Source organism: Primulina huaijiensis, chromosome 6 (genome assembly GCF_012295235.1).
Source record: "Primulina huaijiensis isolate GDHJ02 chromosome 6, ASM1229523v2, whole genome shotgun sequence".
NCBI lineage: Eukaryota > Viridiplantae > Streptophyta > Magnoliopsida > Lamiales > Gesneriaceae > Primulina > Primulina huaijiensis.
The window spans coordinates 23,742,847-23,770,500 of record NC_133311.1 but is presented as its reverse complement, the minus strand read 5'-3'; the positions used below and the strand labels follow the sequence as shown (position 1 = coordinate 23,770,500).

Sequence of the window (27,654 nt, the reverse complement as noted above, 5' to 3'; positions counted from 1 at the left end):
CTCCCGCCGTCTACGTGTCCAATCCTTCAATTTCCAACCCCTCACCGTCGATAGTTGTTCGAAAAATAATAATAATTCTCGTATTTTTAACTTTTAATTAATAATAGCAACATCTGAATTATATTGGTATAACGATATTATAGTAGATTTTGTATATAATTTATACTACAACCTTTTATCGAATAATTATTATTTTTTTTTTTGAAGGTTTTTTTTTTTATCGAATTATTATTATTCCATTATATGCAACTATAATATTAACTATATTTTAAAATATAAATCCAAACAGTACTAAATTAAGGATTTCTCGCTTAACAACACTTTGGTTTTTACTCACTTTCTTCATTTGGTAAAACAGATCGTCGGCTAAATTTCCTTCACCCCTCTTCGTCCCCTCCACTTCCCTTCTCTTCTTCACACAATACTCTCTGTTATGATGATAACGGACCGGTGATTCCATTTTCTTTGTCGGGTAATTGTCCTTTTTCCCCCTGTTTACTTGTTTTTTTTCAACTATGTTCATCGGATTAACTGACTCTGTTTTGTTATGATGATTACCCACCTAACATCGGAAAGGCCTCGCTCGTTTCCAGTCCGCGCAGTAATCAATGAAGCGTTTACGGTAAAATAATGGGTTTCTGTGATTTTTACTTCCTATTTTTGGAAGAACAGTGGAGGGATTTTTTTTATTGAAAAGCTGTGTAAAACGGGAAATATTTTCAGCCTGGGAATTGGGGAAAAGGATGTTCTCCATACTTCTGCTGATTTTGCATTTTTTTTAATGAAAAAAGTGGCTTTTATATGGTGTTTGATGCGTTTCCACGTCCTTGCAAAGCGATATCGTTAAGTGGTTTTTCCTTCTGATTTTCCTTCGAGTAAAACATTCTGTGTGGGGCTGAAAAGCTTTTCCTTTTACTTTCGGTTACCGATGACACTAACAAACCCTAGATGGTTGACCATAAACTACCTCTTTTGCTACATTATTTTAACTGTGCTTAATTAGTCAATATATTAAAATAAGTGAATTCTATTTTATGTTTATATTATCTTCTGTTCTAGTGTGTGTGTGTGTGTGTGTGTGTGTGTGTGTGCGCGCCTTTGTACTTCACTTGAGTAGCAATCCATGAAAAAAAATTTGGGAAAAAAAAAGAACTTTGTTTTGGGTTTGGTTTGGAGGGGAAAGTCATTGATGGCGACTCCCATAGCTTTTTTAACCTTGGGGTTTTTTTTAATTACTGAAGATTTTGTTTGATGAATGATAAAGTTATTTCGAATATTATGCGTATAATATTAGCTTCATTCAGAACATGGAGTCCCCTTTTCATTTAATTTCTTGGGTTCCGCTTTGATGGGTCTTAATCGATCTCATTCATGTATTTGGCCTTCTCTATTTTCTGAAAGTCAAAGCAAATCTTTTGCTGTAATTAAAAGTCAGTGTTAATCTGTAAACAATAATTCTTACAAAATCTGGTGAAGTAAATGGGTAGCAGATGGAAAAGCATTAGCTCATCCGTCTTTCTTTTTAACATAAATAAGTAGTTCTCTGCTTTAAGGGAGCTGGATATATTCACCAATATAGTTGGATACTTTTCTGTTTATCATTTGTTGTTATAGGCTTATTCGGGCGGCCTGGCATGATTCTTGAATTTTTGGGATACAACTCTTCAACTGTGGAATTTGGGGGCTTTCGTATTCCTTACCTGTGGTGATGTTTAAGAGTCAGTTTGTCTGAAAACTGTGATTTTGGGAGTGAAATGTATTGATATCTAACTTTGCAATTTCTTCTTTCTACGTGAAACAGTGAGTTGCAAGCTCTCCATGGGATGATTGATTGGCAAATCGTGTAGGTAAAGTTTCTCGTTAATTCCTTGAAACCTTTTATTGTCAGCTCTGTTCTTTTTGAGGTTGTTTTGTGAATGTTTGCTCTTTAATTTCACAAATCCAGAGTGAATTCATGTATAGATCTCCATGTTCAAAGATTAAGTGAGTAAGCTTGTTTAATGAGCTACTTTTCTGACATGGAGTGGAATTCCAAGTGGGATTGGGAAAACTTCGGTGGATTTGGTTGGAAAGCTAATGAAAGTCCCAAGAAGTTGCATTTAGCAGACTGGATGATTGTTGATGATGGAGAAATCAATGGTGGATCCTTCAATCTGTCAGGTGGCGGTGGTGGGAGTGGTGCCTGTGGCTCTGACGGTGGGCACGGCTCTTCAGCTAAGAGCTCGATTTCAGCTTCTGTGGATTCCTCTACAAAGGATGGGATGCCGACTCCTGACTTCAGGTTCATGTCCTCCGGAAATTTTGGCAAGAAAATTGATATGAATGGAACTGAGATTTCTGGAACTTCTCCACCTTTGAATTCTTTAATGGAACCGCTAATTGGTCTGAAACTTGGAAAGAGGACTTATTTCGAGAATAGTGGGAACGGGGGAAATACTAAGACGGCGTCACTTTCTGTGATGCCTACTTCGTCCAGTAGTACACCTAAGAAAACGAAATCATCTGGTCAGAATACCCCTATGCCACGGTGTCAAGTCGAGGACTGCAATCTTGATCTTTCAATGGCCAAGGAATATCACAGAAAGCACAGAGTTTGTGATAGCCATTCTAAATGTCCAAAGGTTATTGTTGGAGGTGTTGAACGTCGTTTTTGCCAGCAGTGTAGCAGGTAATACTCTGTGGATGAAAACCTTTTTATTGGTTTTACCAGTTTAATAATATATCTGGGACAGGATATCTATGTTGGTTTTATTAGTCTAATAATATATCTGTCACAGGATATCTATGGGTGAATACGACTTAAAAAACGACATTCATATCTCCACCCGGAGTTCTATTTCTCGCGACCTTTTTTTTATTTGCAAGATTTGGAAGAATTTAGGAGATTTGAGGTTTCTTCTTTCTCTGTGAAGGTTTCATGGTTTGTCTGAATTCGACGAAAAGAAGCGCAGTTGTCGAAGACGACTTTCTGATCACAATGCACGACGCCGCAAGCCACAACAGGAAGCTATCCAGTTTAACTCAGCAAGGCTCTCATCGCAATTTTATGGTATATTCCTGCTGTTGTTTATTTTAAATGATTTCTATTGACAGTGTATACCATATTTGTTACCTCGTTTTCAACATGGAACGGTAATGGACTTGTTGATACCTGTAATATTGCTAGGATTCTTCTTCCAAATAATTACGTGCTTTGTTGATAGTTCTCTACCATCTAATCGAAAAGCAGGTGATAAATATAAATCTCACATGATAATAAAACTGGAAGACGAACAGGAAAACATGGAAATGGTTGAGTACTAGTCTCAAATATGTACAGTAAAATTTATGCAAAGCCCATCTAAATTCCTTTTTTACGTGTACAGGAGGAAGGCAACAAATGAGTTTTCTGCTGAACAACACCCCAATTCTTCATTCTCGAACTCCTACAAATTCTGCATGGGATAGCACATGCAACCCCAAGTTCGCTTTCACAAAAGGATATTCTTTTAAGCCTAATGGATATGGAGGTACTGATGAGCAATTGCTTGTACCAGGTCCAAGTATCAAGTTCAATATGCATGGTAGTAATACAGCCAGTTTTTTGGCTTCCAAGTATTTGGCATCTGAGATCTCGAATCCAGGTTGGTTTCCTACTTTATATGCTTTCAGAAAAAAAAAATACAGATTAAATGAGTCGTTCGTGATCGAGGATCATATTGGTTTACTTTGCTCATGCCCTAGTAGTTAGTTTGTTCTCAATGTGGACATCTTATCATCGAGAATCGTTTCTTGGTTCTCTGTAATATTATATTTTGAAAATGGAAATCTTGCTTGAATTTACTTCTGTTCTGATGCCATAACATGTAGGCGAATTTAATCTGATAACTGGAAGCTCAATGGTGATTCAAGTTACTTGATATACTTCTCAGGTTCCAAGGGAGCCCTTAGTTCTTCCCAAGTAGATGCAGCACCGGAATATAACCGTGCTCTCTCTCTTCTGTCAACTAATTCCTGGGGTTCCGAATCCATTGCATTGCATGAAAATGTTGCCAACATTACTCATCCTATGATACAGCATTCAATACCAGAAGGTGTTCCCCTCGCTTCTTCAGAAATGTGGCTGACTGGACAGCAGACAACTGATTCCAGACCTCAATTATTGGCCACCACCAACACATTTGAGGAAAACCATCTTCTCAAAGCGCCGTACGAGCCTGATTTTTATTCAAGTATCTTGAAATGACCATTCCAAAACTAAGCTTTTATTTAGGCATGTTATGTTTGATTCTTTTCCATTCTGAAGGATTTGTTTGATGCTGTTTGTTATGGTTGGTGGTTTCTGTAGACTGTCGCCTTCGGGCGTGTAAACTGAGTTTTGGTGGTTCGAGGATTTTGTTTTGAAACCCAAGCAACTCGATAACATTTTTTTGTGGTGCATTCTATGTGGGATGGCAGTGTAAATGGTTGTGTCATGCTTTTGAGTTGATGTTTCACGACGTGCATTTTTTATTACCACCAACACCCATCCACAAAGCCACATCAGCTCGGGCGTTCCTCGTCCAAGATCCAATTTTTTTTTTTTTTTTAAAAAAAAATCTCATTCTGAAAGAGTGTGAGTCAATTCTTTCTATATTTCAAAAAATTAATATTTTTTTGCATAAAATTAATAATTTTCTGGTGACTCAAATAAAATATCCGTCTCACAAAATTGACAGCTGAGATCGTTTCACATGAGTTTTTGTCAAAAATCAAATTTTCATTTATAAATATGCTTCATTTTCTACAAATTATTTCGATCATCTAAATACATTATCTTACATCATAAATCACTCAAAATATCTTCTAAGCAAAAACTTGTTTGAGACGGTCTCATGGGTCGTATTTTGTGAGACATATCTCTTATTTAGATATCCATGAAAAAGTATTACTTTTTATGCTAAGAGTATTACTTTTTATTGTGAATATCGGTATGGTTGACCCGTTTCACAGATAAAAATTCGTGAGACCGTTTCACAAGAGACCTACTCTATCTTCTATCTATTATTTTTATCATCTCAATTTTATTTTTAATATTTATTTCTATAATATTATTTTTTTCGAAATGAATGAAAATAATCTATTTTTTTTTAGAAATTTTTTGAATTATCCAAAAATGTTTGAAAAAAATGATGCTTCCAAAAATTCATAAATTCTACCAAGTTATTCATATTTTTCATATCCACCAAATTATCCACATAATTCATATCCACCAAATTACTTATCTAATCCATATGCAACAAGTACGCCTTTTACATCTCCACGGAAAATGAATCGTTTACTCCGGCTTTTGACCCGGAGACTCAATTGTCCAACCGTAAATCTCCTGTTGAACTTGCAAATTTGGGGAAGGCGAATTCTGGCGTTGAGGGCAGGAGAAAGCNATCACTTCAATGCAAATTATAATAGTGTTTATAGTGCGTATCGTAGCGACCACAATGATAAGGATATATTGCGGCTTGCGTATGAAAAATATTGTGATGAAAATAACAGCATTGCATTTAATCTCGAGCATGCGTGGAAAATCATTAAAGATCATCTAATGTTTACTCCACAATCCATTGATCACGTTTTTGGCACAAAGAATGCGAGGACCTCGGATTCGGGCAAGCAACACCTCATTCAACCAAGATGCAAGTCTAAATTTAGATCTAAACAAAAAGGAAACTCATTCAATGGGTCAGAAGGCAATAAAAAGAAAGGGAGAAGGCCAAACGAAATCGGACATGGAAGGTTTGACAATAAATTTGGAAAATATGCTTGCAAAGATTCTGAGTATACAAGCATGAAAAAGGGTGAAGTTGAAATGAAACAAAAACAACTGGAAGCAAAAGACGTGAAAGCAAAAGCTGTATTAGCCAAAGTTCGACTAAAGGAATACACAATCCTTTGAACGACACTTAGCAAATGACAGAGGAGCAACTTATCATCCACAAATGTATATGTCAAAATATCAAGGAAAGATGAAATATGTAATTTTCAGTTATTGTAATTTTCAATTAATTAATTTAATTTTCATTTCAATTAATGTAATACTCCGGTCAATTAATATAGACGTTGCACAGTAGCTGTTGGAATGTAGTCATTTCAAATATAGTCGTGCAAAGTAGCTGTTGGAATATAGTTGTTGACAAGAAGAATATTTATGTATATAAACATTTTGCGCTTTACAATTCTTCATTCTAAGTACATATCATTTGTCAAACACATAGATTTTAATTTGTTTCCTCCAAAGTATCAATATTTCAGTAATACGAGCTCAAGCTTCACAAGTGACAACGAAGTCTAAGTTGAAATTGATTATGATCCGGGGGAAGAACTAATATTATTGATATTTCAACAAATCTGAAAAATAGTTGAAGCATATCAAAGTAATAACGAAATACAACGAAGAAGAATGTTCGTCCAAAGAAATCGTGAAGTCGGGCATGCGAGGCTCTTCAGTAATTATTTCTCCACAAACATTGTGTATCCATATCAAATATTTCAAAGACGTTTTCGAAATTGAAGATAGTTATTCCTTTGCATATATAGTGAATGCATTTGAGACTCGTCCACATATTTTCAGCAGAAGAACGATGCTGTGAGAAGAAAAAGCTTGTCATCACTAAAAAAATGCACGGTTGCGATTCATCAATTGTCTTATGGAGTCCCAGCCAACCACCTTGACAAGTACCTGCATATGGGTGAATCAACTGTCATCAAGTGTCTTTTCAAGTTCTGTGAATATGTGGTTGAACTATTTGGTGATCGATACTTGAGAAGGCCGAATGTTGATGATGTTCAACGTCTTCTTCAAATGCATTATGAGAGGCACAAATTCCATGGAATGTTGGACAGCCTTGATTGCATGCACTGAGAATAGAAAATTGTCTAGTTTCTTGGAAATGCTAGTTTACAACAGGTCATGGGTCATCAACAATCGTGCTTGAACCGATCATCTCTCAAGACTTGTGGATATGACATGCATTTTTTGGTGTTCCCGGTTCACGTAATTATATTAACATGCCGTATGAATCTCCCATATTCACTAGCGTCTTGCAAGGAAATGCATCGGAGACTAATTTCACGATCAACAACACTCAATGTACGAAGAGGTATAATTTAACAAATGAAATATATCCGTAATGAGCTATTTTCGTGAAGGCTTTTCCTTGTCCCGAAGATCCAAAAGAGACTGAAAGAAAAGATGTTGAACGAGAATTTAAGGTGCTCCAAATTCGATGGGCAATTGTCAGATGTCCAGCTCGTTATTGGTACAAGAAAAAGTTAAAACATATGATGTTAGCATACATTATTTTGTATAACATGATTGTTGAAAATGATGGGGTTCATGTGACGAATTGATACAACGATGAAGGTGACGAACTTGCAGAACCCGTCCAGGGCTCAAAACAAGGATTTCATGATTATCTTCGGACAAATTCTAAACCACGTGACAACATCACCAACTTCATGACGATTTAATTGAGCATATATGATCACAATACAATAATCCTTGAATTAATATTTTACATATTTTAAAAAATTTAATTTATATATTGTTTTCTAATTTTAAGCAAACATAATTTTTTTATATGTTGTACTCCTTAATTTACAATTTATAATGATATTTTCATTTTAAATAAATGGCACTCGTAATGTATTATAGGGACGTAATAATGTATTATCTTGAGAATGTGGATAAAATTTGGGTATTCTCATATTGATTTGAAAATCATGTGTGGGGCTCTTAACTCCTAATCATTATTACAATGTAATTTGATTAGAATTAAATTAATTACAACAGAAAACGAGTAAAAATTTTCTTTACAATGAGCCCAAATGTGTCAACTATAATTATAATTCTAAAAATAGTATATAATAAAGTCTCGTCTAAACATATCACATCATAAAATATGCTCACATATGACTGACATCAACTACATACAAACAACTCATATCCTCGGGAAATGCCCCGGTATATAGATACATATATATAATGGGATAGGCCACTCAACCTCAGCTCAGATGTGACTCTCTCCAGAAGTACCCTCTCTGATCTCCTGAAAACTTCGAGTGCCTGCCATTGTCTACACACAAAGACAACAACAGCCTCCTTGGGGGTGAGCAAACGCTCCGTCTGGAACAATCATAATATATACAGCATGTATCTACACAATGATATATGATATGCAATGCATGCATGTCGTGGAGATATCAGTTCAAATGCTCATCCACTGAGCAAGTATCGGAACCAATCGAATCGCTATCAAATCAATGCTCGAGCTGGCACACCGGCTTCAATCAAGTATAAGGGAATATCCGTATGATAGTCGGCAAAGAGGCATCAAATCCCAAATCTCAATCAATCAATCATATGGGCCACGAATGAATATGTTTTTAAGGACCACATAATGCCAAAAATAGCATCGTGCTCAAAACCCCATAATCAAAATCCAATGATATAAAGTTATTCAAGGATCATAGCTCAACGTGCATGTCATGTATCGATGTATATATAAAATGATATGAGTTAACAAAATATTTATTTATACATCGATGTACCAATCATGAATGTCGTGTATGCAACATCAACTCAATAAATAAGGCATATAGACACATATTTTCAGTCAAATCAATCAAGCATATATCACATGACACAGATACATGTCGTATGTTACTCGGTCGCAACATACTTTGATTCTTCGTTTCCAGTTCAATGTAGCTTTAGGATTTCAGTACAGAAAATCTATCTACATAATCAAAATATTTATTTCAATCAATAAATAAATTCATTAAAATGCAACACTAATAGCGTATTTGAATGTATCGATTTGTTCTACGATATTCAGTTTAACCCTTACGTTATTAGGATAATTATATCGTTTTATAAATCCTAATAACTTATTATTATACAATAATTTACAATCAAAATTTCAAGTTTCACAATTGTTTTGAAACTTCGAAAATTCATATAAAATTGAAATCATAACATAACTCAATTCCGACTTTGAAAGGTAGTTTCTCGTCGGATGTCCTATCGCATATATTGAATTCGAATTCAAATACATGATATTCCAACGATTAAATAAATAAAAGTTCTGAATCGAGAATACCTCAAAAGAATGCCCTCAACACGAGGATTCCGAATATATAATTTGTTTTGAGATTCGACAACGTTTCGAGGTAGATTCGGATGATAGAACGTGGATTCTTATGTTTCTTCCAAAAAAGAGAAAGATGAATGAATATTTCTATTAAAAAAATCATCCTTACCAGTCTTAAATCTTGTGCAGGTGAGACGGTGCACAGGGGCGCCAGAAATGGCGCAGACGCGCGCCCAGTTCTGTCCGGAAGGTGTTTTACATAGTTTTGCTCGCGGGTGAGCGAGATCCTACACGGGTGCGAGCGGTATTCTGTCTTAAACGCTATATTAGGTTTCGAATTAGCAACAGTGGTCAACATGAAAGTTGCATATCATTGTCTTGGCTTTCATTTGCCACCAACCTCACTCAATTTGGATATCGGACGCGAGAGTTATACTCATTCTCCCAAAATATGTTAGTGCAAGAACTTCAATGCAGACGATACATTTCGGGATATTTTTGCCCCTATTTCCAAATAGATTTGGACAAAACTCAAAACATGAAAGTTTTAGTACTATGTATTAACTTTCTAATTAAATTATTTCATTTTATTTGAACTAATACTCAGATAATTATGCTGAAAATCGTAACATGACTCATTTTTCTATTGCGGTTCAGCACACCATTCAAACACAAATTAATTACTACTGCAATATTTCATTATCACAACATATTTTTCCACTTTCATTGTCAATTATATACTTCATACACTTAATAACATGACAATTTTATAAATTATCGAGAATCAAAATATGATTTACGATTATACGACGCGAGGTCCATACATCATGTGTAAGATCTGTTTGACTTTCACGGAGCAATTGATGGTAGGGGAATTTTTTGGAACCAAACTAACAGATGAGAAATATAAATGGGAACAAAAACATTTGAGAAACATAAGTGAGAAAAAAACTGTAGGGATATAATAATATATTATCCCACAATCGGTTATGATCAAAATATATTTAGAGGAGATGAATAATATTTTTAAAAATATTTTGCTTCTAAAAGAGTTACAATATATCGTTCTTGAAATGTTAAAAAATGAACCGAACATCGAGAAATTATATCGAGTTCGGTTCTAAATAAAACGGAAGAAACTCAACATAATCCTTTAAAGACCAATTAAATATTTTGTAAATGATTTGATAATAATGCAAGTTGAATGTATAAAAACAATTTGGTTGAAGCACTTATGAAACACTTAAAATACTTCAACAATACATGTCAAAACATCAACAATAAGTAAATGCGATAAATTAAAAATACACAAATTTTTTTTGTGGATGTTCGAAGATTATCAACGCCTATATCATCTCTTCTTCCATTGTAGGAAGGTATCCACTAGAATATTTTGATTTATACAACCCCTTAGGCAAACCCAATTCGACTTAGAACTTCTACCTTGCCTAATCTAAACACCTAGCATACTCTCAATTGTATGCTGCAGCCTCAAAATATTTATAATGTTTTAACGCTTCTTTTGCTAATAATACAAACACAATCTTTAATATTTTGGTGTAAAGTTTATCACTCAACGATTCTTTGAAACTCAACTTTCTTGTATATATGTGAGTGATTGTGTGTGAGAATTTAATCGTTTACTGTTTATATTTCTCTAATGTATCCTCACATAAAGGGAAAAAACATTCACTAAGATGATATCTCTATCAAAACTCCCTTACATACTTTAATATCTCAATAAACGCTTCTATTAACTCCATTTTGGGTTGAGTTGTTCTTCCTCATTCTCTTCTTTCATTTTCTTGTGATATTGTCTTCAAAGAGTTGAATTTATGGCCTTGAAGAATGATATAAACATTTCAAATAAGGATATGAAAATTTGGAAATGTTCTGTACGATTTCTGACATTGAAACTGTCATATTCATATTGCTGGCCATTAGGGGTGTAAACGAATTGAGCCGATTCATGAGCTTTTCGAGCATACTCGAAAACTATTTGATCAATATTATTCGAGCCGAAATCGAATTTTTTTCCGAGCCGAACTCTAGCCCAAATTATTTTGTTCGATAGTTCGCGAGCCGCTCGCGAGTTTTAGTATTTTATTTATATAATTATATATTAAATAAATACATTTCGAGCCTTTCGAGTACTTATTTTCGAGCAATAATTCAAATAATTCACGAACATGTTCGAATATTTTGAGGCGAACTCGAACTTTAATTCGAACCGAATTCAAGCTAAAATTTTTAAAATTTTCGAACTTCGAATCGAGCTCGAACTCGAATAGAACTGATTCGACCCCTCAAATTTTCGTCATACTCGGTTCGATTCGGTTAGTTCACACCCATTCTGCACATATTATGAGATCAAGCTGATTTTACTCTTGACCGAGCTGCTCCAGATCGAGCTGGTTGATCAACTTGGTCTGCTGGTTTGATCATCTTGGTCTTAGTTGAGAAGGTTCAAGTCGAGCTGATCGCTTATCTTGATTATAACTCTTGATTAATTGATTTCTTGACAAAGTGATGAACATGAGCGCCGTCGACCTTTCTGTTAGCTTTTTATATAATCAAGAATCAATCAATGTCGAGTTTGAATGAGAAAGATATACTCAAAATACCAGAGTGTGTAAAAGCTGAAATTATTTCATTATTCAGTGTAAAACTAGCAATTTCATCGCAGTTTTGCACAATCTTAATATCTGATTCAGACTTCAACTTTTGAACATGATTTTTAGATCACTGTCTTAGCTTTTGTAATATATGCTGAATCGTTCTATTTCGATAACTGAGCTGGTATGTCTGGCTAAAAATACCAGAACTGAACATGTGAGGCTGGTTGTTGTTTTCCCTTCATCTAGATCGATCTTACAACGACTATTTCGCTAAAATAACATCTGAATCAGCCGAGTTGATAAAAAATATAACTTGTAGCAATTTGAGTTTTTTGTTAAGTCGTTTTTGGTTTTTGGTAATTTCAATTACAGAACAATGAGATATCATCCAAAAATTTCAGCTCGTCAAAATTATTAGCAACACAATAATAAATTTTATTATAATCAAAATCAAAATTGTTAGCCACAACCATTATATATCAGCTTGGATTAGGGACGTCAACGTTTCCCCACGGGTTTGAGGTCCACGGGAAAAACCCGAAACAGGGATGGAGATCCCCGATTTTTTCGAGTTTGGTTCGAGTTCGGGGATTTTTTTAAATCCTCGATTTAATTCGGGGCGGGTATGAGATTACTATCCACATCTTCGAACCCGCTCCGTTAATATTGATATTAATATTAATATTATCACTAATAATAATAGATAATAATTAGTTTTTGTATGAGAAAATTTCCGAATCCGTCATCGTCTTGTCATATTAATATTTTTGAAATCGGTATGGGGGCGGAGATGAGAAGTTGATACCCGAAGTTTCAGATTTGGGGATTCTCCGAACCCGAAAAAGCAGGAATCGAGATCGGTATGGGGTGGGAATAGAATTCGGACATGAGGATCGGACGACAAACCCGCCCCCGCCCCCATTCCCTTCCCATTGGACATGAGGATCGGACGACAAACCCGCCCCCGCCCCCATTCCCTTCCCATTCCCTTCCCATTCCATCGCCATCTCTAGCTTGGATTAAAAATGAGTTTACATTAAATTATGGGAGGACCAGAGCTCAAAATTTTTGGCCAAACCTCCTCGTATATATACCGAAATCGGGACGGACAAAACCCTTCAACCAAGCCCTAAATCGATAAGAAAACTCTCCCCAACCTGCACAGTCTGTCCCGGCCATCCACCTCTCCTCCGGCCTCCTATTCCACCCCAGCGCCGGCCCCGACTGCCAGAGCCGCGCCTTTACCCCAATCGGCGGTCTTGGACACAAAACGCGACCAATATATCCTCAGGTTCTTGTCCCTACCCTTGCATTAGTCAGTCCGTCGAATGTTGCATCTGTTCCCGGCTTTATCTGTTGATTTGAGGTGTAAAAAAAGGATATATTGATATAGCCTTGTAATTGGAGAAGACACTGGGTAGATGGGAACAGAGAGGAAAAGGAAGGTAAGCCTGTTTGACGTGGTGGACGAGGCATCGGTGTCGGCGAAGATCTCCAGAGCTAATGGAAACGATGGCATGACTGCTTCTGCTTCGACAAATAACCAGTGGAATGGAAGGGCTTTCTCTCAGAGATATTACGAGATTCTGGATAAGAGGAAGTCCCTCCCCATATGGCATCAGAAAGATGAGTTCTTGCAGGCTCTTAAAGCTAATCAAGCCCTAATTCTTGTTGGGGAAACTGGCAGCGGCAAAACCACTCAGGTCAGTGTTCACATGTAATTATCCATAACTATTTTCTCTGTTACGATTTATGGAAGCTGGAAGGTCAAGTTAGATGGTAATAGTTAACAGTCGAAATTAATTACCAGAAAGCGATGAGGAGGGACACTCCTTGTTTGCCGTGGTGCTTTGTGATGGCTTATCAACTTAATTCAATATTTAGTTAATAATATTAAATATGATTTTTTCCTCCCATCTTTTGTTGGAGCATGTAAGTTTCTTTCGTGGTATAGTCTCGCATTTTCCTCCTTTTTCTGTTACCCTTGTACTGCAATAGAAAACTAACTTTTTGATGAATTATGGGGGCCGCCTAGTGCGATGGCCGATTAGATCGAGATTTCGACCTATTTCAACCCTCAAAGGCTAGTTTAAGGGGAGGATTGTTCTAGTGCATATATTTTCCCCTGCTAGGGTTTTATGACAACTAACACTCCTCACACTTTGGAATGAACATATGGAGCATGAGGTTTACAAGTGACTCAATTATGGGCAGAACGGTTGGCCCAATTATGTGCAATCCAACACATAATGTTGGGTTTGATCTATGATACAATGTAAAAATGGGGATTTGAACTTAACTCAACCGCAAAAGCTAGCTCAACGGGGAGGATTATCCGAGTCTATATGTGCAACTTCGACAACTAATAGCTTTACCTCGACTCTTTATCATAGTTATTAAAAGCGTGCGCCTAGGCGACAGGCCCAGTCGGGCGCACCCATTGCGCCTGGGTAACAAGCGCGCTTAAAGCGTGCGCCTCTGCCTAGGCGCGAGGCTCCGAGAGGCGCGAGGTGTGCGCTTTAAAGAAGTTGACTGATATTTTGTAGGTGAATAAAAATTAACTCGAACTCAACCAATTTTGAGGCTCAATTAGCAAAGCCCGTGGCTATTTAATGATTTAAAAAACCCTATTGTCGCTCATTTATGCAAGATTTTTTTTTAACATAAATTTCATAAGTCCTTTATTCAAACTTTTACTGTAATCTTCCTTCTTTCACGATGATGATGATAGTTGAGCAGGATGATAAATAATTTAATGATTTAGATGATAGTGTAATTCTTTATACAAACTTTTAATCTAATTTCTTCTGCACTCATGACTCATTATTGTTTTGGAGGATGACGACGACGACGATATAGTTGCAGAAGTTGAACAAGAATTTGATGATTTAGATACTTGAATTTTATTTTAATATACTATGAATTGATGATTTAGTAATGAACTTTAAATGATTAATTAATTTTTTTGGTTATGATTTACGTTACATTATCTATTAATGAACTTTTTATTTATAATGTTTGTTATCTTTGTGAAAAATATTAAATTTATATAATATTATAGTATAAATCACCTTATATATATTGAATTTTAAAATTTATCTTAAATGCGTTTCTTTCGATAATGCGAGCGCTTTGTGTTGCGCCTCAGGCTCCAAGGTATCCTAGCGCTTTGCGCCCTAAATAACTATGCTCTTTATTATGTCATGTGTGAAGTTTTACACTTGTGCATCCACACACTTTGTCTCTTTTTTATGCTTGACAAGTGCTTTTGCCATTTCTTGCATTGCGCACAAGACACCATCCTTTTATTTTTTTAATTGTTGAGCGTCATGATTGAATTTGTTCCTCTATGCAGATTCCTCAGTTTGTTCTGGAAGCTGTAGAGATAGAGACTCCGGATAAGCGCAAGAAGTTCATGGTTGCATGCACTCAGCCTCGGAGAGTGGCTGCAATGTCTGTTTCAAGAAGAGTGGCCGAAGAGATGGATGTAACTATTGGAGAGGAGGTAGGTTATAGTATTCGTTTTGAAGACTGCAGCAGTGCTAGAACAGTTTTGAAGTAAGTTGTTTTTTATCAATGAATACTTTATTGCTTCTTATTCTGTCTTTTTTATTGCCATGCCTTTATTGCATTAATTTCGCAACATGTATTCTATTATTATTAGGTACTTAACAGATGGTATGCTTCTAAGAGAAGCAATGACTGATCCACTCTTGGAGAGATACAAAGTGATCATCCTCGATGAGGCTCATGAGAGAACTTTGGCAACAGATGTTCTTTTTGGGCTTCTGAAGGAAGTGCTGAAAAATAGGCCTGACTTGAAGCTAGTAGTCATGAGTGCTACGCTTGAGGCTGAAAAATTTCAGGGTTATTTTAGTGGTGCGCCACTGATGAAAGTGCCGGGAAGGCTTCATCCAGTTGAGATTTTTTACACACAGGATCCTGAAAGAGATTACCTGGAAGCCGCTATTAAGACCGTTATTCAGATACACACTTTTGAAGGTCCTGGGGATATACTTGTCTTTTTAACTGGAGAAGAGGAGATTGAAGATGCATGTCGCAAGATGACAAAAGAAATAGCCAACATTGGAGATCAAGTTGGACCGGTCAAAATAGTACCACTATACTCCACCCTTCCTCCAGCTATGCAGCAGAAGATTTTTGAAGCGGCACCACCCCCAGTGGTGGAGGATGGTCCACCAGGAAGGAAGATTGTCGTGTCCACAAATATTGCTGAAACCTCTTTAACTATTGATGGTATAGTTTATGTTATAGATCCAGGGTTTGCAAAACAGAAGGTTTATAACCCACGGATTCGTGTTGAGTCTCTCTTGGTTTCACCTATATCAAAGGCTAGTGCTCATCAACGTTCAGGGCGTGCTGGTAGAACTCAACCAGGGAAGTGTTTCAGGCTTTATACTGAAAAAAGTTTCAATAACGATCTTGTGGCGCAGACATATCCAGAGATACTGCGGTCGAACCTTGCAAATACAGTACTTACTTTGAAGAAACTGGGAATAGATGATTTGGTCCATTTTGATTTTATGGACCCACCAGCTCCCGAGACACTGATGAGGGCACTGGAGGTTTTGAATTACTTAGGAGCCCTTGATGATGATGGAAATTTGACCAAGTTAGGTGAAGTCATGAGTGAACTTCCATTAGATCCTCAAATGGCAAAAATGCTAGTTGTCAGCCCAGAATTCAATTGCTCAAACGAGATTCTTTCAGTATCTGCCATGCTTTCAGGTATTCATTGTTGCTCTTGTGGTCTTAGTCATGGGTGTTGTTCCAATTGTAGTAGATGTAGTTCTTGGTCGATTTGGCCCTTCACTAGTCTTAAAATATTTTACTCCATACATGACTGCAGACGCATTCGTGTATGTGGTTGATATTTAAGTGTCTGCTTAGGGTGTCATCAGCATGTCTTGTCTGGGTTTCATGCCTCCTTAGGCATGTGCCAAAGATTTCTAAGTAAATGCTGATGCAGATAGTTGCAGTTTCTCAGTATTCTCTCATGAAGCAAATGGTATCTTCTCGCCTCTATGCATCTGCTGACCTTCCATGGGCCTCCTCTGTGATTATCAATTTTTTCTCTAGTACCCAATTGCTTTGTCCGGCCTAGGGAGGCGCAAAAGGCTGCAGACGAAGCAAAAGCCCTGTTCGGTCACATCGATGGGGATCACCTCACTCTATTGAATGTGTATCATGCATACAAGCAAAACAGTGAGTAGACTAGATTGTTTTTCATTTTTTTCCTTGGCCTTCTTTTCCTATTGTTCTAATATTTCCGCCTGAATAATCTACAGAGGAAGATCCACAATGGTGCTATGAGAATTTTATCAATCACAGGGCTCTTAAATCTGCGGACAATGTCAGACAACAGCTAGCTCGCATAATGGCTAGGTTCAACCTGAAGTTATGCAGCACGGATTTTAACAGTCGTGATTACTATGTGAATATTAGAAAGGCTATGCTAGCTGGATATTTCATGCAAGTTGCCCATATGGAGCGCACAGGCCACTATCTGACAGTAAAAGATAATCAAGTATTTGCTCATGACTGCGCTGTTTTGTTTTTTGAATGGGCTATATATGTAACAATTCCCAAACGACTTATGTACCTATTTTATATCTGATGTCATTTACTTTGCTTGCAGGTTGTACATTTGCACCCTTCGAATTGCTTGGACCATAAGCCAGAGTGGGTTATCTATGATGAATACGTTCTGACAAGCAGGAATTTTATCCGTACTGTAACAGATGTGCGTGGTGAATGGTCAGTTTATCCACTATATGATTTGACTTGTTTTTTGTATTATATGTTTTACTGTTGGGTGTCTACACTAAAAAAATACAATTTGGTATGCCTCAATACAATAAGGAAAAAGTTCTCTTTTGACAACGGGAAATCTCTCATTCGGAAAAAAAAGGAAAAAAAACGGTCCCAAAAAAATGCAAAGTAAAGTTCATGTGGTTGTCAGCATTTCCATGTGGTTATGCTTATGTTCGTTTCCTCATGGTTAAAGCTCCTTGTTATTAGCTGATTTTTTGTCCATGGATTTACTCACTCCAAGCAATACCTGAATAATATTTTGCTACTGCTGGAGGTAAATAACGGTTTGCCCCTGTTATATGAATTTTGAGGAGTCAGTTGTGTAATCTCTGCATTACCTTTAGCTGCATGTTATTGTCTAACCATTTAGATGACCAGGTTGAGGCGGTGGTTTTTATTTTTTATTTAAAAGTAAAACGGATTCTTTGATCAGTGATTTTGGGTTTGGATTATTTATCGGAGTTGTAGAATCAGGTGAAATGATAGTCCCTTCCCTGTCTTGTAAAATGATTGCAGGTTGATTGATATTGCTCCCCACTATTATGATCTGATTAATTTTCCGAATTGTGAGGCGAAGCGCCAACTGGAGAAATTATACAAGAAGCGGGAGAACTTGAGGGAGGAGGGCAAGAATAGGAAGTGATGAATTCAGTTGTAAACGGCTGACTTTGGCAGAATTTTAGCCCAGTGCGTCTGGGTTGATATTTGATCGTGATCATTCTGAATTATTAATCATTATGTATGATTGATTTTGATATAATTAGGATTACGAGGATTAATCTGGTTTTTTTTATTAATTCACTGGTGGACCAAATGGAATCGGTATTGTTTACACACATTTACTATTTATTAGTTACTATGTGTGTGTTCAACTTGGCATGATATTAATAGATATATGATGCGGTACGACGATTCTTGAAAAAAAGAAAAAAGAAAAAATATGGTTTATGTTGAAATTTAATATTTTAATATTAAATATTTGAATATTGAATGTTGAATATTTGAATGTTGAAAATTAGGTAAAATTAGGTGTTGAATGTTGAAATTTGTGTGTGATGATGAAGGTAATGATGTAATTTATTTTTGGATTATTTGTAAAGATTTTCTATAAATAGATCTCTCANTTTTACTTTTTCACCACACGTTATCAGCACGAAGCTCTAAAAGTCCTCTATATTTTTCCAAGCTCCAAAACAGAAGAAAAAGGTAACAAAAGTAATAATATTTATTTTATTGTTTATTTATTTATTGTGTATATACTTAATGTATAATATAATGTTATAATAAAATAAATTTTTCCAAAACTTGTTATAAATCCTGGGAAGATGTGAAGACGACATCTCACACTTCCGGTAAAGGATACGACAAGTATAAAAGTCTATAAGGTTTTTAAACAAAATATCTTATGACACTTCATTATAATATTGTGATATGATATACATAATTATTTAAAACATTACTAATATTATATACATCATATTATTACCATAAAATTATACAAATACATACATTTATTTTCTTGTACATCAACGGTCATAAACGGTAACAAAACGGCTAGTTTTTGCCCTATAAATATGATCTCACAAACATATTCCATCACTCCAACTTTCTCTTCTTCTCTCAAATTATTCTTCATCAAATTTTTGAAGAAAAAAAAGATGGCTTTCACAAAGTTATTTTTAATTATTTTGGTTATGATACTCACGAATCTTGTACTTATCGGAGAATATCATCCTCGTGTGTTTTCTTTATTTTTACGAATGCTTGTATTTGTTGTTTATCCATTACTTTATATTGCAATATTCATTAACTAATAAAATGCATCATAATTTTTTTTAGTATCACCATGTCAAACTTGACAAAGCTCGAATTTGTTGCACTCGACATTACGGGGAAAAATTATATGCCATGGACTCTCGATGTAGAAATGCATCTTGAGTCATTGGGTCTAAGCGAGACTATTAAAGAAAATGATATATCTTCATCACAAGAAAAAGCAAAAGCTATAATATTTTTACGCCGACATCTTGATGAAGGTTTGAAATGTGAATATCTGATTGAAAAAGATCTCATGGCTTTGTGGAAGAGATTAAAAGAAAGATTCGAACATATAAGGGAAGTTATACTTCCGACCACCCGGGATGAATGGAATACGTTGAGATTCCAAGATTTTAAGAAAGTCAGTTTTTACAACTCGGCGATGTATCGAATAATCTCACAACTGAAATTTTGTGGGCATGAGATTACTGAATTGGAAATGCTTGAAAAAACATTTTCCACTTTTCACGCATCGAATATAACTCTACAACAACAATATAGAGTGCGTGGATTTTCGAGATATTCTGAACTAATCGTTTGTCTCCTTGTGGCGGAAAAAAATAATGAGCTTTTAATAAGAAATCATCAGGCACGACCCACTGGTTCAACGGCATTTCCTGAAGTAAATGTCGTAAGAAAAAATGAATTTAAACCTGGAAACCAAAATCAAAGTTATAGACAAGATTTTGGTCGAGGACAAAATCGAGGTCGTGGTCGTGGATGTGGACGTGGACGTGGAAGTGGTCGTGGTCGTGGACGCGGCCGTGGTTTTGAAAATAATCGAGATAGTTATTTCTATAACTCATCTCAAAATAGCATCCCAAACCATCCACCGAAAAGGCATCAAGAGAATATGAGTGTTAATGAGAATCACTCAAAATGATTTGAAAGTTCTTGTTTCAGATGTGGTACTCCAGGACATTGGTCCTGTATTTGTCGAGCCCCTGAGCACCTTTGTAAACTTTATAAAGAATCCATAAAGGGGAAAGAAAAGGAGACCAACTTTATTGAACACAGTGAACCTTTGAGTGGTTCAACTCATTTTGATGCTGGAGATTTTCTGATTGATTTCTCGGACAATGATCAATTTGCTGGTGGAATAGATATGTAAAATATTTTATTTTTTCATGTACTCATATGATAATGTTTTATCGTGTGCTATATTTTTAAATATGTATTGTATTGTATTTTATTGTCAGTAATTTTATTTCATTGCATATTTTTTGAAGTTCAAATATGGAAAATGCTATGAACCAAGCTGAAGTTTGTATACCTGATAGTGGTACAACGCACACTATTCTCCGAGATAAAANATAATTCTTCAATATTAACCAATTGGCATGATCGATTAGGACATCCTGGTTCAACAATGATGCGAAGAATTATAGAAAATACACATGGTCATCCATTGAAAGACCAGAAGATCTTTCAGAATAATAAGTTTCAATGTAAAGCATGTTCTCTTGGAAAACTTATTATAAGACCATCACCAGCCAAAATCCAAACTGAATCACCAATGTTTCTTGAACGTATTCAGGGTGATATTTGTGGACCAATCCATCCACCATGTGGACCATTCAGATACTTTATGGTATTGATTGATGCCTCCAGCAGATGGTCACATGTATGTTTATTGTCAACTCGAAATGTTGCATTTGCAAGATTACTTGCTCAAATAATAAAATTGAGGAATCAATTTCCCGATTATACAATCAAGAAAATTAGACTTGATAATGCTGGTGAATTTACTTCCCAGACTTTCAATGATTATTGTATGTCTATGGGAATCATTGTTGAGCATCCTGTTGCTCATGTACATACTCAAAATGGATTGGCTGAATCATTGATTAAACGTCTGCAAATGATTGCTAGACCAATGATTATGAAAACAAAGCTCCCTATTTCTATATGGGGACATGCAATTTTACATGCTGCTTCATTAATTCGCATCAGACCAAGTGCATATCATAAATACTCCCCATTGCAGCTTGCATTTGGTAAAGAACCAGACATTTCTCATCTGAGAATTTTTGGATGTATGGTGTATGTGCCTATTGCACCACCTCAACGAAAGAAAATGGGACCTCAAAGAAAGATTGGAATTTATATTGGTTATGATAGTCCATCGATCATTCGATATCTTGAACCACAGACAGGCGACGTGTTCACAGCACGTTTTGCTGATTGTCATTTTAATGAGGAAATCTTCCCAATGTTAGGGGGAGAACAGAAACATACCGAAAAAGAAATTACATGGTATGTATCATCATTGTTACATCTGGATCCAAGAACAAAACAATGTGAAAAAGATGTACAGCAAATTGTGCACTTGCAAAGAATAGCAAATCAAATACCAGATGCATTTGCAGACACAAAAGGGGTAACTAAATCATATATACATGCTGCAAATGCCCCTGCTCGAATTGAAATTCCGAAGAAACAAATTGAAGATAGTCATGATGTCATTAAACGCCTGAAGCGTGGAAGGCCAGTTGGTTCCAAGGATAAAAATCCTCGAAAAAGAAAATTCATAGAGAAACACAATGATCACAAAATAGAGAATGATGTTCCTGAAGAAACACATAATGATCACAAAATAGAGAATGATGTTCCTGAAGAAACACATGATGATGAAAATGTTTTGTCAGAACCACAAACTGACGAGAATCATGAAATCTCTATCAATTATATTAATACTGGAAAAATATGGAACCGAAAAGATATAGAAGAAATTGATGATATATTTTCTTATAATGTGGCAATCGACATCATAAATGATAATGAAGATCATGAACCAAAATCTTTTGGTGAATGTAAAAATCGGCAGGATTGGATAAAATGGAAAGATGACATCCAGGTTGAATTGGATTCGCTAAATAAACGTAATGTTTTTGGACCTATAGTCCTTACACCTGAAGGTGTAAAACCTGTTGGATACAAATGGGTTTTTATTCGAAAGCGAAATGAGAAAAATGAAATAGTAAGATATAAAGCTCGACTTGTTGCACAAGGTTTTTCTCAAAGGCCTGGAATTGATTATGAAGAAACGTATTCTCCTGTGATGGATGCAATTACGTTTCGGTATTTGATTAGCTTGGCAGTATCTGAAAATTTAGAAATGCGTCTTATGGATGTTGTTACAGCCTACTTATATGGATCACTTGATAGTAATATATATATGAAAATCCCTGAAGGATTTAAGATGCCTGAAGCACAAAGTTCAAAACCCAGAGAATGTTATTCTGTGAAATTACTAAGATCATTATATGGGTTGAAGCAATCCGGCAGAATGTGGTATAATAGGCTAAGTGATCACTTGATGAAAAAGGGATATGTAAATAATTCAATATGCCCTTGTGTTTTCATTAAGAAAACAACATCCGGATGCGTAATTATTGCTGTATATGTTGATGATTTAAACATCATTGGAACAAATAAGGAAATTCAAGAAGTTGTGTCATACTTGAAAGAAGAATTTGAAATGAAGGATCTTGGAAAAACCAAGTATTGTCTGGGTTTACAAATTGAACAAAAAGAATGTGGAATATTTGTTCACCAGACAAATTATACAGAAAAGATCCTTAAACGTTTTAATATGGACAAATCAAATCCTTTAAGTACTCCAATGGTTGTTAGATCATTAAACATAGAAAAGGATCCATTCCGTCCATGTGAAGATGATGAAGATATTCTTGGTCCAGAAGTACCATATCTAAGTGCTATCGGTGCCCTTATGTATCTTACAAATTGTACAAGGCCTGATATATCTTTTGCCGTAAATTTATTGGCAAGATTTAGCACATATCCAACAAAGAGACACTGGAACGGAATTAAACATATATTCCGTTATCTACGAGGAACGACAGACTTGGGACTTTTGTATTCAAAAGATGCTAATCCAAGTATAATTGGTTATGCCGATGCTGGATACTTATCTGATCCACACAAGGCACGTTCCCAAACTGGATATGTATTTACTCGTGGAGGCACTGCAATTTCTTGGCGTTCACAGAAACAAACGCTCGTAACAACTTCATCAAATCATGCCGAGATTATTGCACTACATGAAGCAAGCCGTGAATGTGTGTGGTTAAAATCAATGACCCAACATATCCAAATCTCATGCGGATTATCATTCGACGAGAAGCCTGTGATACTATATGAAGATAATGCTGCATGTGTTGCTCAAATGAAAGAAGGATACATAAAAAGCGACAGAACTAAACATATTCCTCCTAAGTTCTTCGCATTCACCAAGGAGCTTGAGAAGAATAAATGTATTGATGTTCGTCACATTCAATCAAGTGAAAACTCATCAGATCTCTTCACAAAGGCACTTCCTACGACAATATTCAGAAAGCATATATATAATATTGGGATGCGCAATCTACGAAATCTGTGAAGAATTGTTCGTGTCAACATGAGGGGGAGTTTACGTGACTGCACTCTTTTTCCCTTACTATGATTTTTATCCCAAATGGGTTTTTCCTAGTAAGGTTTTTAACGAGGCAGTATAAAAACACGTAATGAAGACAATCATTATGATCATCATCACAAGGGGAAGTGTTGAAATTTAATATTTTAATATTGAATATTTGATTATTGAATGTTGAATATTTGAATGTTGAAAATTAGGTAAAATTAGGTGTTGAATATTGAAATTTGTGTGTGATGATGAAGGTAATGATGTAATTTATTTTTGGATTATTTGTAAAGATTTTCTATAAATGGATCTCTCATTTGTGAAGAAAATTACAATTGAGTTGAGAGAAAAATATTATAAAGTGTGTAGTGGGATAATTTTGAGAGTTTGAGATTTTTACTTTTTACCGTAAATTTTTACTTTTTCACAACAGTTTACAATAAAAATGTAATAATATTATCAAGTAGACATTATTAACCATGAGGATTACTGTCATTTAGAAATAGCAGTAAATACGTGGGGTCGTAGCATGGACCTAGAAAACAAGGGAGAGACTGCAGTAAATACGTGGGGTCGTAGCATGGACCTAGAAAACAAGGGAGAGACCGCACATGCCATTGGTCATTTGGCAACTATTATATATGACCGACCAGTTGATTGCGTTTCAGACCATAAGCTATGCTTTTGGGCTGAATTGGATAAAAAACTATAATGTGGCTTGGCTTCTTCTTACACTCCCAAACTTACGCAAAAATAGTCTCTTTTTTTTTTAAAAGAACCCAAGATCGATTGTTGATGGGCAGGCATGCCTTTTGTTTGGGTATACAATTGATGTGATTTAAAGATTCTTTCATTTTTCAGACCACAATTTTGTAATCTGATTTTATTGCGATAAAGTAGTAGGTTTCAACCACTTGGTGGTATTATAACTTTTGTGGTCACATTAGCAAACGGCGCACAGACGACTACGACTCCTTATTATTACAACAATTATTATTATTTGTTTTAATTCTTAAATAATGATTGATTCGGCGTTGAATTTAAGTTTTATTTTTTCATGAATTGTTAAATTTGAAATCAATCTATATTACATTACGTTAATCAAATAATCATTTGTTTGTTTTAGTGGGAGTTTGGAAACACGCTGTATTATTTATTTATTTATTACATGTATCTTCTATTAGAAGAGCATCATCATTCATATATATATATACTAAAAATAATGCACGTGTGTTGCACGTAAGAAACATACGTTGAAGTAATTAAAATTTGAAATAAAATTAGTTAACTCAACAAAAGATAATGATAATAATATTATAAATTATGACAATTCTTGTTAATTAGCATATGTAACTAAGTTGAAAAAAAACATATTTTTTTAATTTTAAAAAAAAAATTTGTACTACTAAAATTTTTCTCATATCTTTTTTATCATATTGTTTTCTTTTATTATTTGTCATATTCTCTCAATATTAATGCATATATTTTATTATAATATTCAATTATTACAATTTTTTTTTACAATCAATGATATGCAATTTTTTATTTAGAATGTTTGATTATTATTCTCTTTCATGTAAATTGACAACAATTTCTACTGGATGCTTTTACTTTCCTGGTCACCTTTAATTTATTAGACACTTATACTTGATAACATATAAACTACACATTATTATTAGGGGTGAGCAAAATTTCGATTAAACCGAATTAACCGACCGAACCGAGTCAATTCGAAAATTTGGTTTTCAAATTCAAAAAATTCGATTATATCGGTTAATTTAAGATTTTCAAAAATTTGAAATCGACTAATCGAATTAACCGATAAAATAAATACTATTATTTAATACATTTTTATTATTTATCAATTTTAATATATTTTTAAATTTTTACTTTTTAATTTTAAAATAAGCCCTAATTCTAAAAAAAAATTGTGATGTATGTGATTTTATGTTTTTATGCATTTGTGTAGACTGTAATGTTTAAAAAATTATATACATAATTAAAGTTAAATCACAAATTTTCTTAAAAACTTATCGATTAATCCGGTCACCAACCGAATTAACAGATTTTAATTTGGTTAGATTTTCATCGGTTATGAAAATTAATTCGCTCGGTTCGATTATTGCTAAATATTTCGGTTCGATCCGATTATGACTAATTCGGTTCGATCGATAACAAAACTGGCCGAATGCTCACGCCTAATTATTATAATAATCTATCATCATATAAAAAGTACTGATGGATTGATTTAAAAAAATATTGATTAAATGTTGATTTATTTACAATTTATAATAATAATATTTTTGACAATAAATCATCTTTTTACTGACTCTTATGACACTTATTTTAATATTTCTTATCAACTCATAAGTATAATTAGCACAATCAAATTACTAATGTCATATTGATATTACCTCGAGAAAAATAATATATTTAATTTTTCTAATTGTTTAAATATCTTAACAAGAACATTTGTGTACCCTTATTTTGAGAAAAATTTATTGCATTTATAAAGTTTGAACGTTAAATATAACTTTATAATATACATTTAATTTGAAAACTGAATTCATTGTATGACAAACACTTCTTTCATTTCTATTTTTTTGTGTAACCCAAAAGAATTAATATTTTTTCTCTTTTATCTTCTCCAACTCACTGTAAAAAGTTATAAAAAAATATTTTTATTTATTGTTTTTCTTGTATATATATTTTGTTATATGTGAACATATATTCTACTTCATTGTCTTAAATGTTATATATCTTTACATTATAATTTGTGTACATTGAAGATGAATAAGTTCATTTTGTAGTTTTTTATTACCTGGACTTAGGTTGATATATTAATATGTAATATACATGGATATAAGAATTTTTAAACTCAATTTATTCACAATGATTTTTCATAACAAAATCCAACTCAAAATAATAAAATTTAGAATTCATGATTATTTTAAATATGATATAAAATAATATGTGGTGACTTTTTTTTTGACATTTTAGTTGCAAAATACAGTGATAAATGCATGTAAGTGCGTTATTTCATTGTATCAATTATAACTTTATTTAAATATATTATTTCTCACTCAAGGATCAAAATTTTTTTATTTCTTATTTTGATTATCGACAAATCCAATATTTCATTTAAATGTTTTTGTTAATAATATTTACATGAGTTTTATTGTATATTTATCTAATTTAAAAGGGATAAATTATAATTCAATATATAATAATATTTGAAAACTGTAGAATGCTTCTAAATTTAAAAATCGAGTAACATGTAAGGGATCAATTCAAAACTAAAAGTTGATGCAACATGTTTCTTCTAACTTTACAAACGAATAATATAGGATCGATCGTTTTTCGCTTTACTAAAAGCTATAACTAATGGTAACTATGCAAGTCAAATCTTTAATTAAATCATACAACAACTCAAACGCTTACCCATCGTGGACAATTATTGTACCAAACAATCTATCTCCTAATAATTGCACCAATTGCAATCAATGAAAATCAAAGTCGCGATCTTGGCTCTGATAACAATTGTAGGCTCAAGCATTTATTGTTTTATCAAAACCTATATATTATATATGGTAACAGTGCAAATCAAATATTTTAAATAGTACAACAGTTCAAGCACAATATTTTTAATTACTCTACCCAACACGATCAATTATTGCACTCAACAAATAAGTTTATGCAAATAACCTTTTACTATATCATATGAATTTATAAGACATTTGAGTAGAATATATACTTGATATTCTACATAAGTAGTATGAAAAAAAAAACATTTTTCATTTATTTGAAAATTTATATTTTAAAATAAAAAAAATCATAATATATGCCAAAGTAC

General features: G+C 34.3%; 2 protein-coding genes across 13 annotated transcripts; both read left to right on the top strand.

Annotated features, from left to right (window-relative positions):
• Positions 1-353: 353 nt before the first annotated feature.
• Positions 354-4,413, top strand: LOC140978591 (squamosa promoter-binding-like protein 12). Of its 9 annotated transcripts, none has more exons than XM_073443770.1 (7): positions 354-472; positions 577-622; positions 1,802-1,847; positions 1,946-2,668; positions 2,913-3,049; positions 3,366-3,623; positions 3,912-4,413. In XM_073443770.1, exons 4-7 carry the CDS (start codon positions 2,001-2,003, stop codon positions 4,223-4,225), a joined length of 1,377 nt encoding a protein of 458 aa, XP_073299871.1. In that variant the 5' UTR covers positions 354-472; positions 577-622; positions 1,802-1,847; positions 1,946-2,000; the 3' UTR covers positions 4,226-4,413. The 9 variants fall into 9 exon arrangements, with proteins under 9 accessions (XP_073299871.1, XP_073299869.1, XP_073299875.1 ...); XM_073443768.1 differs by having other exon boundaries at positions 355-472; positions 1,615-1,847; XM_073443772.1 differs by lacking the exon at positions 354-472 and adding an exon at positions 1,615-1,705 and having other exon boundaries at positions 507-622.
• Positions 4,414-12,775: 8,362 nt separating this feature from the next.
• Positions 12,776-18,392, top strand: LOC140978590 (probable pre-mRNA-splicing factor ATP-dependent RNA helicase DEAH2). 4 transcript variants are annotated; one of them, XM_073443764.1, is made up of 7 exons: positions 12,784-13,428; positions 15,081-15,283; positions 15,390-16,474; positions 16,826-16,951; positions 17,035-17,273; positions 17,385-17,503; positions 18,077-18,392. In XM_073443764.1, exons 1-7 carry the CDS (start codon positions 13,147-13,149, stop codon positions 18,201-18,203), a joined length of 2,181 nt encoding a protein of 726 aa, XP_073299865.1. In that variant the 5' UTR covers positions 12,784-13,146; the 3' UTR covers positions 18,204-18,392. The 4 variants fall into 4 exon arrangements, 2 of the variants coding, with proteins under 2 accessions (XP_073299867.1, XP_073299865.1); XR_012175581.1 differs by lacking the exons at positions 17,385-17,503; positions 18,077-18,392 and having other exon boundaries at positions 12,777-13,428; positions 16,726-16,951; positions 17,035-17,260; XR_012175582.1 differs by lacking the exons at positions 17,385-17,503; positions 18,077-18,392 and having other exon boundaries at positions 12,777-13,428; positions 16,716-16,951; positions 17,035-17,157.
• The last annotated feature ends 9,262 nt before the right edge of the window (positions 18,393-27,654 follow it).

Bases quoted from the DNA above. Each gene is read 5' to 3' on its own strand.
- LOC140978591 (XM_073443770.1), top strand. From the start codon at position 2,001: ATGAGCTACTTTTCTGACATGGAGTGGAATTCCAAGTGGGATTGGGAA. The intron at 2,669-2,912 runs GTAATACTCTGT...TTCTCTGTGAAG, and splicing joins TTTTGCCAGCAGTGTAGCAG to GTTTCATGGTTTGTCTGAAT. The intron at 3,624-3,911 runs GTTGGTTTCCTA...TATACTTCTCAG, and splicing joins ATCTGAGATCTCGAATCCAG to GTTCCAAGGGAGCCCTTAGT.
- LOC140978590 (XM_073443764.1), top strand. From the start codon at position 13,147: ATGGGAACAGAGAGGAAAAGGAAGGTAAGCCTGTTTGACGTGGTGGAC. The intron at 15,284-15,389 runs GTAAGTTGTTTT...TATTATTATTAG, and splicing joins AGTGCTAGAACAGTTTTGAA to GTACTTAACAGATGGTATGC. The intron at 17,504-18,076 runs GTCAGTTTATCC...AAATGATTGCAG, and splicing joins ACAGATGTGCGTGGTGAATG to GTTGATTGATATTGCTCCCC.